Source organism: Hemitrygon akajei, chromosome 5 (assembly GCF_048418815.1).
Source record: "Hemitrygon akajei chromosome 5, sHemAka1.3, whole genome shotgun sequence".
NCBI lineage: Eukaryota > Metazoa > Chordata > Chondrichthyes > Myliobatiformes > Dasyatidae > Hemitrygon > Hemitrygon akajei.
Window position 1 is genome coordinate 41251126 of NC_133128.1, and position 14928 is coordinate 41266053.

Consider the following 14928-nt stretch of genomic DNA (forward strand, 5'->3'; position numbering starts at 1 on the left):
TGATACTTGGTTTAAAGACCTCACATTTGCTGCACTGCTCTGAGCCCATAATCTTTTAATCATTTTAACACTGTCTTGAAGTTTTGGAGATGTTCCTCAGCCTCTGTACTGGTAACACTGAGAGCCTGGGCAACCTTGCAGCAGCTAGCCCATAGTTTTCTGCTAGAATGCACATACAGATACTACTCCAAAAATAAGCCTATTATTGTGATAAAACGTTTTGTGAGTGTTTATGGTGGGAACAACCTTAGACTCTTCTTCCATCTCAGTCTGTAGCGAGGCCTCATTTAAGTCCATTTTGCTGAAGTGCTTTCCTCTGGGGAAAAGTTTGCAAAGATGTCCTTTTTTTGCCAGAGGGTACTGATCTACTCTCAGTACTGGGTTGATGATGACCTTAAAATCAACACAGATCCTGACAGACCCATTCTTGGCTACTGGGACCACCGGTGTTGCCCATTACTTCCACTCAACCTTGGAAATAATTCCTTCAACCTCCATGTGATCTAGTTCATTGGCTATTTTATCACAGATTGTATAAGGAGTCGGGTGGGCTTTGTAAAACTTGGGTGTAGCATTCTTATTTAACACAATTTTACCCTTTATGTTTGTGTTTTCTAGTGCCATCATCTTAACGCACCTTTCTTAAATCACTTTCAGTTGACTCATTTGCAGGGGATGGATCTCCAAACAAGTTGTAATTGTCTCAACCAATCATTACCCCACAATGTTGGCCCTCCTGTTTAACCACATACGAGCCTAATGTGGTTTGTTGGTTGCACATTTCACTTAATATTTCCACAGGAGTCATTTTTCCTCCAGTACGAGTTCTTAATTGGATGTTTGCAGGCTTCAGTTCAGTATCTTTGAAATGCTGTTCAGGCTCATTTTATGCAAAGAGCGGAACAACTGAGCCAGTGTCCAATTCCATTTCAATTAATTTGCTGTTTGCTTCTGGTACAAAACAGATTGTTCATCTCTTGTTAGCTGAAACCTTCTAAATCTCAAGACTACCCAGTCCTGTGTCACTCTCATCGTCACCATTTTTTCACCCAACTGTGAAGATTAGTGCTTTCAGAAACTTCAACCTGACTTTTTAATCTTTCTCTTCCCTGTGCAATCCATTTATGTCTGCCTGACATGCTTTTTGTACATGTCCTACTTTGTTGGATTTTTCTGCAAGTTTTACCTTTAAATCTACTTTAGTTTGGTACAAGTGAGCGTCTGCCACAACAGTAGCACCATTTGTGTCCCATAAAGCAGTCAGTTTTTTGTGTAATCAAACACATCAGTCTTTCTGATCAAACACAAGGAAATCTGCAGATGCTGGAAATTCAAACACACAAAATGCTGGTGGAACACAGCAGGCCAGGCAGCATCTATAAGGAGAAGCACTGTCGACGTTTTGGGTCGAGACCCTTCGTCAGGACTAGATTATCGCCCAGTACAGAGTTTATGAACCCGTGAATTCTTCGGTTTTCTGCCTTTTTAAAAAAAAAGTTTCCTTTTGCGAAGAAAAAAGGTGCTGTTCCAAACAAAAACACTTCTTGTTACTCAATTTCTTGCAGCACTTTTTAAACCCGAAAGGCTCGCTGCGCTTCAACAGATAGTTGGACATCTCGTGTTCATTTAAAAATTCCTCATTATCAGTGTTATGTTTTGTAACTCCAAACCATTAAAAACTAATTGAAAGGAAAACAGAGGCAGGAACGCCACTCCAACTTCGTTGGCATTTTAAGCTTAGCATGCAAGTATCACGTGTTAGCGTCACAACGTAACCAACTCGCACATTTTTAATACAAACCATAATGAATTACAGTATTTAAACGAATACGTAACGACATGTGCAATGTTACTCAAGTATGAAAAAACATTAACTACACAATACCTATCGCAATTTATAGTTTTATTATAAATTGCGGTGTACTGCCCCGTAAGACAAATTCCACGACGTATGGCAGTGACATTAAATCTGATTCTGATCCAGCCACGGGAAAAAAAACACAATGAGTAATACGCATACATTTCATTTTTCAAACTTGCACAAACAATAGACTGTAAATCGTTCATTTAAAATGAAGTTAGCTTTGAAGAACAATGTTTCCTCAAACCTTGCCAGAAATATAAACTATGCTGACTATAACCACGCTATGGGAAATAAAGCCTCATGCTCGGAGTGTGAGACAGTCTGCATGTTTTGGAGACTAGTTACCTCAGCTCGCCCCAGCCGCAGCCGCAGCGCGCAGTCGCCGCCATTCCCGCCTCTGCGGCCTCGTGATTTGGGCGGAGGCCGTTCACCGGGCGCCGGCGTGGGGCTCGACTCTCGACGCTGCGGGGATGCCGCGGAGAAAACCGGCCAGAAACGCCTATCATTTCTTCATGCTCGAGAAGATCCCGGAGCTGAGGCAGAGGGGGATCGAAGTGAGAGGACTCAAGGATGCCGTTCCGCTCTGCGGCTCGGAATGGGAGGTAAGAAAGAGGGTCCGGCCCAGGGTGTCGGACATGTCGTGAAGCGCTGAAAGTGCGAGCTCATTACGGGCAGGGACCGGTTAGTCAGACCGCCTGGCTGTCGGGGGAGCGTTAGGTTGTTTAACTGGGAGTGGACCATTAATCGATTTAGGTACAAATGCTAATTGTAAATCTGTAGGAGACACCAACATTGATGTTGCGTACCTGCGACAAGATGCGTTTTAATAAGTTAAACCAAGGTTCCTGCATACATGGTGAATGGCACGGAACTGGGTTGTGCTGTAGCAGAGAGACACCCCGGCTACAAGGACAGAGATCCGCCCAAAGTAGCGACGCAGGAGGTGGCGGGGAAGAAGGAAGGATATCGGCTGTTTGACTTCATGGGTTGACGCATTGAGTATGAGTTGGGACCTTACGTTCGGGTTGTTTTCTGAAAAACGGGTTAGTTAGGTCGCACTTGGGAATATCGTGTGCAGTTCTGATTGCTACGTTACAGGAAAGACGGGAGAAAGTTCAAAGTAAAATTGAACACTATCTGGACAGCACTAAAAACAGAGAGGCTCTGTACAAGAAGGGACATTGCCGACTGTACTTCCCGAGGAGGCTCCGACAAGCTCATCAGGAAAGCTGGGGGTTTAGCTGGGATTCCCTGGTGGTTGTATCTGAGAGGAGAATGCTGGAGAAGCTACAGAGCATCACGGACATACTGGACAAACAGTAAAGCACCTTTGGTGATAGACTGATTCCACCGAACGCCTCGGCAGATCCTTTCTCCCTGCGGCTGCAAGACTACAACTCCTCAAGCACATGCTTTCATTGCGCATGTGTATTTCGCACTATTTGTAATGCACATTTTGGGGTATTTTCGTACCTCAATGCTTACATTTTGTATTTTTAAGTATATTTCTGACTGAACAACCTTGCACCAATAATTTCCTTCAGGATAAATGAAGTTTTATCTTATCAAAGTGCATAGATGTCACCACATATAACCCTGAGATTCACTTTCTTGTGGGCACACTCAAATCCATAATAGAATAATAACCACAATAGAATCAATAAAAGACCACACCATCTTGGGCATTCAACCATTACGGAAAAGACAACAAACTGTGTGAATGTAAAAAGAAATCATAATTAATAAAGCAATAAATATTGAGAACATGATATGCTGGAGAGGGTACAATAAAGGTTTAAAAGATTGGAGGGCTTCATGGTTATAAGGAGAAGATGTATCTGGAGTAAAGGACGCTGAGAAATGACTTGATAAAAGTATAATTGTAGAAGATTTGTGACTGGTTTTCAAATCAATCCATACTATCCTTTGGCCTTCACAGTATTATACTTACAGATACTGATTTCAACAGTAGACCCTGACCATCATCTTCAGGCACACGTTAGTCAAATGATAAGTTCCCCTAGAGACACCTGGGATGTCTGGACTGTCTTACGCAGAGAGGTTAGAGAGACTGGGCTTGTACATGCTGGAATTAAGGAGATTGAGAGGGGATCTGATTGAAACATATAAGATTATTAAGGGATTGGACAAGATAGAGGCAGGAAATATGTTCCAGATGCTGGGAGAGTCCAGTACCAGAGGGCATGGTTTGAGAATAAGGGGTAGGTCATTTAGGACAGAGTTAAGGAAAAACTTCTTCTCCCAGAGAGTTGTGGGGGTCTGGAATGCACTGCCTCAGAAGGTAGTGGAGGCCAATTCTCTGGATGCTTTCAAGAAGGAGCTAGATAGGTATCTTATGGATAGGGGAATCAAGGGATATGGGACAAGGCAGGAACCGGGTATTGATCGTGGTTGATCAGCCATGATCTCAAAATGGCGGTGCAGGCTCAAAGGGCCGAATGGTCTACTTCTGCACCTATTGTCACCTCCTTATATACCCTCTGGATGAGCAGGGCATGGATGGGGTTTAATGTTCTATCCTGATTGGTCATTATTTTTAGGCCAATCTGGCTTTAGCAATGTGTGGTTCTAGACTGGAGCAATCTCTACATTCTTAGAACTTACATTTAGGTACTTCTGCTTTCTAGTGATTCCCTAATCTTTCTCTTGTAGGCATTCCCTTCCTTGCCAAGGATGTTGGCCTCATCAAACCTTGGTCTATGTGAGCATAATAAGCAGTGTTCAGCGATTCCACTTCATTCTGCACTTGCGTTTTTAAGGCACTCCTGGTCTTCAGTGACCAATATATACTTTTTGGCATGGTGATAGAGGTATGGAGGACACAACTCCCTGGCACAGTTCTTTAGGTTTTCTAGGTGCCACTTTGCTTGGCATTTTTCTAATTGTGTCCTTTTTACTATTAAAATTTTTAATGGCATATTTTGGGCAAATTCATCTTAGCTTTTCAGTTAAGCTGGCACTGTATAACAAAATAACTGTTTTATCAGGAAGTTGTCTTCATGGTGTTGTGTTGCACTCCATTCCTTTCTTTTTTTTAAAACTTTTTTTTATTGTTTTCAAATAGTTACAGAATAAATGTGCATGAAAAAAAAGTGTTACCCAGCCCCCCTCCCCTTAACCCCTCCCCCCTAACATCCCTATTAAAAAAATAAGAAAGAAAAAAAAAGGAATGCCTGGATGTTGGAAGATCCCCACATGCTCCACGGAGTTCTCATTTTTTTAATATATGTTAAAATTCTTTTTCTTTTTACTGGCCCATTAAGCCCATTAACATTAAAACTTAAAAAATTTAGTAGATTAGTCATTTTTTTATTATATTACTCCAATCTATAATAATACCTAATCTTTCCACTTTCATGGTATCCTGGGAAATCTTTATAAAAATCTCCATGTTGCTATATGTGTCCCCACCAATCATCTAGGCAAAAAGATAGAAAAAAATTAAAATATAAAGGAAAAAAAAAACCCCCCTACTAATGTTGTGGAAAAAAGACACAACGTTACCCCCCTCTACTGTACGGGTCATGGCAACCACCATGATTACACACGTGAAGTTGCCACAATCTCCTGTTCCGTATCGCCGGTGATATAATGTACCTGAGACCGCGGTTCCTCGGTAGACGTGGGCCTTGTTCTTGTTCCAACTTGCGTAGTCTTCCCGGTATTAGTTTTCTTCATCTTCCTTCCTTGAGGCATAGCTTGACACAGTCCGGAGTCGTTTATAAGTAACTTTTAGAAAGTATTAACTAACTTTTCTTCATTTAAACATTAATTTATTAACTTTTTACGGGAGAGCTGGGTCCCTGCGTCTCAATCCTACGTCATCACGTGATGTCCCCTCCATTCCTTTCTTGATTATGTGCACAGGGTAGTCATTTTTATTGAATACTTCTCTGATCTTGCACTCTTCCTCCTTTGCAGCTCTAAGAACAAATACCTTGTGCACAACTAGAGCAATTCAGATCTGACCAATCAGATTGAGCATTAAACCTTGCCCATGCCCTGCTAGTTCAAGAGAATATATAACCAGATGTCTCTAGGAGAACTTGTCATTTAATTATTTGTGCTTGTGGAAGACTGTAGTGTTTACCATTGAAACAGGTCAATTGTTATGTGTACATACGTGACTGTTAGGCCAAAGGGTAGTATAGATATGACAAGTATAGGAAGTTAGACCTAGGTTAGGTTCAACTGCAGGCTGTGTTGGCTAGATGTGTTAATTCCTGCCCAGGTACTACAAGTTCTTGAGGAACCAACAATTGAGCAAACTGAGCAACTGTTTCAAAGTTATTGACTGCTTGCAATAAAAGCACTGCTTCAAAGATCAATGATCTATTCCCTGCCTTAGCTATTTGTATTTCATTGGATTTCACATTTTTCTTACTGTGCAGGATCATATTTTTGTTTTGTCTGGAATTTTTTTTAAAATGTTCGGTGTGATAAGCGATTGCAATTTTAAATGTATTGATATGTCTAATGTTCCATCATGAATGAACACCTGAAAACAAATGTAATTACTGAAATTTAAAGTAAAATATAATAGTACAATCTTTGAAAATGCATATCATTCTGTAAAACTTAGAGTGGATCTTCTCTTTTATTATCCTGAGTCATCTAAAACTCCCCCAGGATCTACACACCCCATTAAGTCCTGTTGATCTGAAGGCAGTGTGTACATCACACATGCTAATTTAAAATATTTTAGATCCCAGTAATCAGAGTTACTCCACCCTTTTGACTTGCAGATGAGAAACAAAATTCTAGTTTCACAGTCATAAAAATTCAAGCTTATAGTAAGCTTTTTTAAAGCAGATAAGCTCAATTAGATACTTTATCAATATTTTAAATATAGAATATAAAAGTGTGGATGGTTACAATCTCTGCAATCTTTATTAAAGTCACTGAATGAATCGGAGAAGGAGAAGTATGTACAGATGGCACATCAATGGAAAGCTGAGAAAGAAAAGACAGTGAACAAATCTGAAAAAAATGAACAGGTCAGTGTGTTTTCATTTTCCATTGAAGAGTGTACTTGTCCTCTCAGAGTGTAATGCTTCTGATCCTATCTAGTAGAATGCTAAACCAAATGAAATGGAAAGTACTATGTTGAGTATCTAGCAGCTATAGTTTGGCCTTGTCTGATTTTAATTCTGACATTGAAGATGGTTCAGTATTATGGAGGGGCAAATTAACTTGGCTTTCCAATTTGTCATTGCAATATGCCTGAAATTATGCTTTTTCTGGGCATTTAGTAAAGACAAGATTACTGCATATTTGTGTCATTTATTATCCAGAAGGCATAGCTGATTATATTGCAGATGCAAAATCTGTTCACTCAAGGAAAAAATGATCAATTGGGCAAAGTATCTGCAACCCTTACTCATCCTCTCCTTATAACTCCCCCTCCCCCTATTCCTGCCATCCACTGCCTGCAGGGATTAGTTTCATCATCTCCCACCTATTATCCCAGCTTGACCTGACATTAAATTAATCTTGAGTTCGTCTTTGTATTCAAAAGCAGCATGGTGGTGTAGTGGTTAGCACATCACTTTAGATAGGTACATGGAGCTTAGTAAAATAGACGGCTATAGGTAAGCCTAGTAATTTCTGAGGTAGGAACATGTTCGGCACAACTTTGTGAGCCAAAGGGCCTGTATTGTGCTGTAGGTTTTCTATGTTTCTATATTATGTACAAGTTTTCTCTCAAAATTCAAACTTCTCCCTTTTGGGCTTTTTTGACTTTCACTGTTGGCTCCATAAATCATGCTCCTTTGACCTACCATCAGCTTTATTTTTCAAATTTAACATAATCCTTAACCCCCTTTGTCAGATTTGTTTCTGAAATAGGAGCTAGATTGAGATACAAACAAGAGAAATTCTGCAGATGTTGGAAATCCAAGCAACACACACAATGTCCTAATGAAGAATCTCGCCCCAAAACGTCTACTGCTTACTCTTTTCCATAGATGTTGCCTGGCCTGCTGAATTCCTCCAGCATTTTGTGTGTGTTGATAGGTTAAGGTAAATGGCTGCAGTCTTTTTACCAGTGTAAGGAGTCTAAAACTTAAAGGCATAGGTTTAAGGTGACAGAGGAAAAATTTAAGAGGCAACATTTTCACCATACGGAGGATGATAGATCGAGCTAAAAAATGAAGTGGTAGAAGTTGGTACAGTTTGAACATTAAAAAAAAATATTCGGACAAGTACGTGGAGAGGAAAGGTTTCAAGGAATATGGGCAAAATAGAGTCAAAAAGGACCAACTCAGGTAGGAAACTTGGTTGGCCAAAAGGCCTGTTTCCATACTACATTACTCACTGGGATAAATACCTGCTGAACACTATGGGTCAGCTGTTTGAATATATGTGACAGTTCAACTACTGACTTGTCTCTTAGCTAATATTCCCAGTGCACCTTAGACAAGTCCGTTAATAGCATTATAACTGCCCTTTTTCAAGTCGAGATAATGGTGTTCATCATCAAATTGCATCTGGAATTCTATCATATTGCACTCACTAATGCCCACAGGATCTTTAACCACAAAAACCCTTATTAATCCTCCCTCACTATTCATGATCAAAATTAAGTTTATTTCTGTAAGAAACTGCTCTAAGAAGCAGTCCCTGGTGCACCCCACAAGTATTCTTTCTACAATACCCTTTCAGTTGCTTTGTTTAATCAATATGTAGATTAAAATCTCCCATACCAATTGCATTTTCCTTCATATCTGTCCAGGATATTTCCCATTAATGCCTCGCCCTGTGAAAAGAGGTGCAACTCTGAGGCTTAAAAACTATTCCTGTTGCCTTCCTTCTCATCAGAAGCAGAATAATCAATTTTTCCTCAAAGGAAAGTAAACAACTTACAAGAATACGAAACATCATATCAGAACTTTAAATTCAACTGTAATTAAAATTACTCTTGCAATATTTTCACTTCCAATAGAAGCTTCAATGATACAAATAAAAATAAAAATATTTTAAGGATTTATATTCACACTTATGTAGTAAAACATCCCATGGGATATCATGGTGACATCAAACAAAACTGGCACTATGCCTCGCAATTAAATCAGAGGTTTTAATTAATATTTTAAAGAAGACTTTCAAGAATGCTGCAAAAAAACTAATGAAATAAAACAATTAACTTACAACAAGTCACAAAAGAGCAGGTTGAAAATGTAGAACAATGGATATTTGATAGCTTCTGATTCAAGGACTTCGGCTAGAAAATTAAAATCTAGTAAGATTTGTGGTAAAAAGTGATCAATCTTTTTATTTATTGATACACAGTGCGGATTAGGGCCTTCAAGCCACGCCACCCAGCAAACCCCCAATTTAATGCTACCCTAGTTATGAGACAATTTACAATGACTAATTAACCTACCAACTGGTACATCTTTGGACTGTGGGAGGGAACTACAGCACCCGGAGTCACGGGGCAAACATATAAACTCCTTACAGGCAGCTGCAGGAAGTGACTACTGCTAATCATAATTATATCAAAATTAGGAGTTTCTATGGATAAATAAATGTGGGACAGCTAGAGAACAGGGCTGGTGAATTAATCACAGGAACTAAGTTGCAGATATGTGAAGTCAGTATTTTATATTTTCTTCATCATGAAGGACACTGCAGATATTCCAAAGATAGCAGATGGGCTAATTTCAAATGGTGTGGAGGACCCTATAAAAGCCCAGTCACAACTATTAGAGCAACATGTGGGACTGAAGGTGGACAAGTCATTGGGACCTATTTGCGTGCATCCAGGGGTTGTAAAGAAAGTAGCTGTGGAGATAGTGGACCTATCTGAAACTTCACAGCTCATTAAAGTACCAGAGAACATCAGAATTCTAACAGTCTTGCTGGAAAAAAATAGAGAAATGCACTGCAGGTAGAAAATAGGTGCAAGTTATAATGACATATATTGTGAGATCAAGAGTCCTTTAGTCTATCAGATTAGGGAATCATTCAATATCTTAAAATAACATGGTAGAAGCTGTCCTTGAGCCTGATGTTACATAATTTTAAGCATTTGTAGTTTTAGCTTGTTAGGAGAGGGAAGAAGAGGGTGGGGTCTTTGATATATACTGAGGCAGCAAGAATCCATGGAAAGGAAGCTGGTCTTGTGATGTGCTGAGCTGTGTCCCACAACTCTTGAAGTTTCTTGTGCTCACCTACAGCAGTTGCCATACCAAACCAGATAGGATGCTTTCTATGAATCATCAAGGGTTGTAAGGGTTGATGGGGGCATGCAACATTCCTTTGGGAGGGATAGTGAAGAGAGTGAATAAATTACCACAATTTTTTTCAGCTCTTGTTTCTTAATGCATGTGCAGATTAAATGGTTTCAAGAAGATTCACTAGGTTATTTCCTGAGTGAGACGTATTCTATTAGGAAAGGATAGGCTAGGCTGTTTTGATTTGTACCCCTTAGAACTTAAAAGAGTGAAATATATATTATATTTCTAATATAATATCAAATATATTATCATTTCTCTGCCTTTTCAATTTATGGAAATACAGCAGATAATTTCACAGCTCGAAATTGAAGGTCTTAACTGGCATTTGTTTCTCCCTGGAATGGTGATGTGAGCCCTTAAGACTTTATCTTTAGCAGCTCTTCCCTTTTTAAATCCAAACGTGTGGAAGAATGTTACGACTCAGAATGAATGGGTTAACTATACATTGAAAGTATGGGATAGAATTAGGAAAAAAATTTAGATCTTCCAAGGACTATATCAAGAGCAACCAGAATTGTATTCATTTTAGATTTTATTGAGGGGTTAAGGGGAGGGGGGATGGGTAACACATATTTTCTTTTTCACACACTTTTATTCTGTAACTATTTGAAAACACAATAAAAAAAAGTTTTTAAAAAAAAAAAAGACTGGGTTCTGGTTTTAACAGGTGGGCGCAAGAAGGCCTGGTTCTTGTGGACCAAATGTTTGATGGTGAGGTGCTTAAATCTTCCAACTCCAAACTGAATTTGACCTTGTATCAAATGACTTTTATAGATTCCTCCAAATTAGACATTACCTTACATCACACAAAGAATGGAACAATCTTAAATACAGCCAAATAACTTGGGAAAATTTTGGATAGAGATCATCATGGGTAGGATGCAATCCCAGAAAATTATATCTTGTCTATATAAAAAAAATACACTTGGATACAATGGATAACATGTTAGATGTTAAATATAAGTGGGAATTGGAGGCAAACACCATAATAGAAGAGGAAGAGTGGAAGAAGTCTTGGGAGTCATGGCATAAATGCTTGAATAGGGAATTTGCTTGGAAAATAAGGATGAGGTACTTTAAAACCCAGTTAGTAATATTATACATAGGAAAAAAACAGCAGACTTTGCTAGAGAGGATGTGGCCTAGTGGGAGATTTTGCACATAAATTCTGGGACTGCTCCAAATTAAGGTACAAGGTCACTGAGGAAATAATACAGATTTTAGACATAAGTATACCCTTTGAACCTAGTCATTAAATTTTAGGCAACTTCCCACAATCTGCAATAGAGAAGAATAAACTATATATATATATATGTTAAGAGTTTTGATTCTGATTGCCCATAAAATGATAACTGTTAACTGGCTTGTATCTCACCCACCCACTTTGAAACAATGGATACAGTGACTGAAAGAAGCGAATTGTATGGAAAATATCACTGCAAGTTTACAACTGAAAATTGACTCCTACTTGGAAAGGTGGAACTCTGTTAGAGTATACCTGGCACAGTGAAAGGCCCATATAGGGGCCGGGCAAAATGTGGGACTTGAATTGATTGAGGACTGTGATTTTATTTAAAATTGATGTAAATTTACATTGAGGGGTGATGTAAAGTATGTAGATCATGTGTATGTTTGTGTGTGTATGTATGTAATTGTAGGTATGTGCTTTTTATTTCTTCTTTCTCTTGCTCCTACTCTCTTCCACCCCTGGTATTGTTAATTTAGGTACAGTGAATTGTGGACTGATAGCCAATGCTTGTTTGTAGCTATGTGTTTGTTTGATAAAGTTAAAAAATATGAAGTTTTTAAAGAAAAGACCTTGTCACTAAAATATTGATTCTGGATTGGCTTTGGATGCACAAACTTTGCACCTTTTCCATTTGGAATATGTGATCAAGATGTATTTTTAGGGTAGGTGAGAAACAAGGCTTAGCCAGTTACTTGTGCAATGTGTGATGATAATGTGAATTTCATATACTGCCACCAATAGGTATAGGTCTTAAAATTCCTATTTCAAGAAATAATGAACCTATTCTATATCTGCCTGTATATCTTCAGTGACAAAGTATCCAACATTTGCTGAATGTGTTTCTTTAAACCCCAATGTTCGATCTGTTTTGCATTAAAAATAAACCTTAGAACCTTGCTGCCTGTCCAGATATGTGACTCTCTGGGTTATTTCTCCCCCTTATGCTTAGAGCATTAATTTTTGCCTTTGTTAAGAATCTTAAATGCCTTTTTTAGATTGAGGAAATTCCTAAATCTACTGTGCTAAGTATGATAATACCTACTTAAACTGTGAATATAGTCATTGATTTATTCAATTTCTTTGACAATTCTCACCTAACTTGTTATATTCTCTAGCAGTTGCAGAACCCTATGCACCTTGCAGCAACAAGAGAAATGAACAGTCCTCCCATGATCTGTTTTAGTGATAAAGGTATTTAATGTTTACTATATCTAAAGCTTCTGCAGTAGCATTACAGTCATATTGCCCAAATATATTTCCTTTTTGATAATATTATAATACTGGGGTTTCACCCAGAAGTAGAAGTTACTGTCTGACATTTCATGGATTATCATGCTGAACTCTTGTTGAATAGTTGAAGACTGTGTATCATATTCCATGAAGTGAAACAGACTTTACTCTTATTCTTAATTTCAGGTGTTGAGGCAAGGAAGGAGATTTGGAAAGCTTTTAGGAAATTATTTCTATGGGGAAATAGGCAATCATAAACAATCTTGAATCTAAATGGCATGAAATAATAATAAATGGTAAATAGGATGCCAGCATTTACTCCCAAGTCAAGAGTCTAATCATTTTAAATTTTAAAAGAATCATTAAAGCTGCAGAAATTCCTTGTCAGATTTTGTGGTTTTTAATGACTTTATTCATAATCAAACACATAAATTAAATTGTAATTTGAATTGTCATAATCTTATTATAAAAAAGAATCTAAACCCACTACCAAGATCAAAGCTGTTTGGTAAAGAAAGAAAGATGGGGGGGAAAAAATTAAATATAATGTATTCAGTAATATTCTATTTTTGATTCATAATATATATTATATACTCTATTATATGTGAAAATTAATAAAAATATTGAAAAACAAAGAAAGAATAACAAAAGGAAAACAAAATGGATTTAGTTTTTCTGGTTACATAGATTTGTTCTCAGCCAGCTGTAACAGCTTACATTTTAGAGTTCTAATAAAAATCAGATTTAAACTTAGTCTAATTTACTATGCTTAATTCTAAAGGCAAATGTTTTCCAAGATAAAAACAATTTTTAAAAGGTGAAGTTATGAAGTGAATTTCTAAAATAGTTATTTTGAATAAAATTTGAGTTTTAAAAATAAATAAATGACTTCATACTCTGAAAGCTGGTATGTTTGAATTTGGTGGTGCTTGATTAAATTAACATACAGATGGCATTATTAAAGATGGATAATTTAGCAATTCTAGATTTTAAACATTCTTTATACTCAAACGTTCTTCATATTCTTATCAAAGTGACTAATAGTTCATGTGCTGACTAGCAATTTTTCATGCTAGCTCATGGTTTTTTTCTCTCTTCAGAGGTTTGTGATGAAGTTTTCCATTTTATCAGCTTCCTTAGTTTGGCAGATCTTCCTTCAAACTGTGAACAACGTTTCCTGCCTTGTGAAATGGCTTGTGTTAAATATTCATTGAAGAAAGGCATAATAGATGAATTTCATTGCTTCATTGATCCAGGTGAACAATAGTGCATTTTAGTTTTCACACTAATAGATTGAGAGTCTTGTTCTCTGGAACAGTTTGGAATGGAAAAACAATATTTATTATAGATATCTTTATTAAAGTGGTCATCGAGAGAATAAGACTGCGTGGGGGGGGGGGTTACTGGATTTCTAAAATAGGAGCAGAAGATGTTAGAAAGTTCAGGCAGCAACAATAAAGGCAAATAGAATTAACATTTCAGCAAAACAGGCTCAAAAAACCTTAATGATGAAAGGACATCAACCTGAAATTTAAATTCTTTATTTTCTATCCAAGGGTGCTTTTTGAACTACTGAATATTTCCACCATTTTCTACAGTTGTGCTATTATTTAATAAAGGTAGACAGTGAGTTTCTAGAACCAAAATGGATCACTGATATACCTTGGGCTTGATTATCCTGACGGCCATTTGATAGTTATGTAGTTAATTGCTGAATAGCTGCCAAGTGCCTGATAGTGTAGTTTTGGAGTTCTGCGCTTGAACAAAGCAATACTAAATATGGAAAGCAACAGTGGTCAGATTTGAGTTGGTTCCATGAAGTATTGAACTGAAGAGTTGGATTTGTTTTGTATCTGGCCCCTTGGGTTTAGGGCAGTCTTTAACTGATTGGAGCTGCTAGTATGCCAACCTATGTGATAAGTAAAATACAGGTTTACTTTTACTTAAATTTTCAAAAAATAAAAACATTTAAGAGACATAGGCAATTTAATCTTCTTCTTACATTTTGTTAATTTTTAAACTATTTTTCAACTCTTTCTAAATTAGTGGGGGTAGGATCAGTTAATAGATGGTTCTTGAACACCTCAATTTCCATCACCTTTGGTCTAATTGCCGCTCGTGGACTAATTCACCTCTTTTAAGAGTATGGCAGAGAGACCAGGAGAACACTGGAAGTTCTGTGGCTGCAGGTATTCGACCGGAGGCAAGTGTAAGATGCAGACAGGGTCCATGAGACTTTGCTCAGTGTTTTCCCCAACAGTTTTCTGTCAAGTATTGGAAATAGGGGAGGTTTGCCAAGAAAATGACTGAGGAAAGTGCAGTAT

The 14928-nt window shown here is 37.8% G+C and overlaps 1 protein-coding gene across 5 annotated transcripts in view; it reads left to right on the plus strand.

The window, feature by feature from the left end:
- LOC140727677 (protein maelstrom homolog) overlaps positions 1-14928 on the plus strand; it is a 124476-nt gene that overhangs the window by 77390 nt on the left and 32158 nt on the right. The window contains exons 1-4 of one of the 5 annotated variants that reach the window (XM_073045319.1): positions 2247-2466; positions 6784-6882; positions 12490-12565; positions 13705-13860. In XM_073045319.1, coding sequence (XP_072901420.1) covers positions 2335-2466; positions 6784-6882; positions 12490-12565; positions 13705-13860 — 463 coding nt within the window. In that variant the 5' untranslated portion in view covers positions 2247-2334. Of the gene's footprint in view, positions 1-2246; positions 2467-6783; positions 6883-12489; positions 12566-13704; positions 13861-14928 lie in introns of those variants that run through there. The other 4 variants (XM_073045317.1, XM_073045318.1, XM_073045320.1 and 1 more) reach the window with 4 other exon arrangements.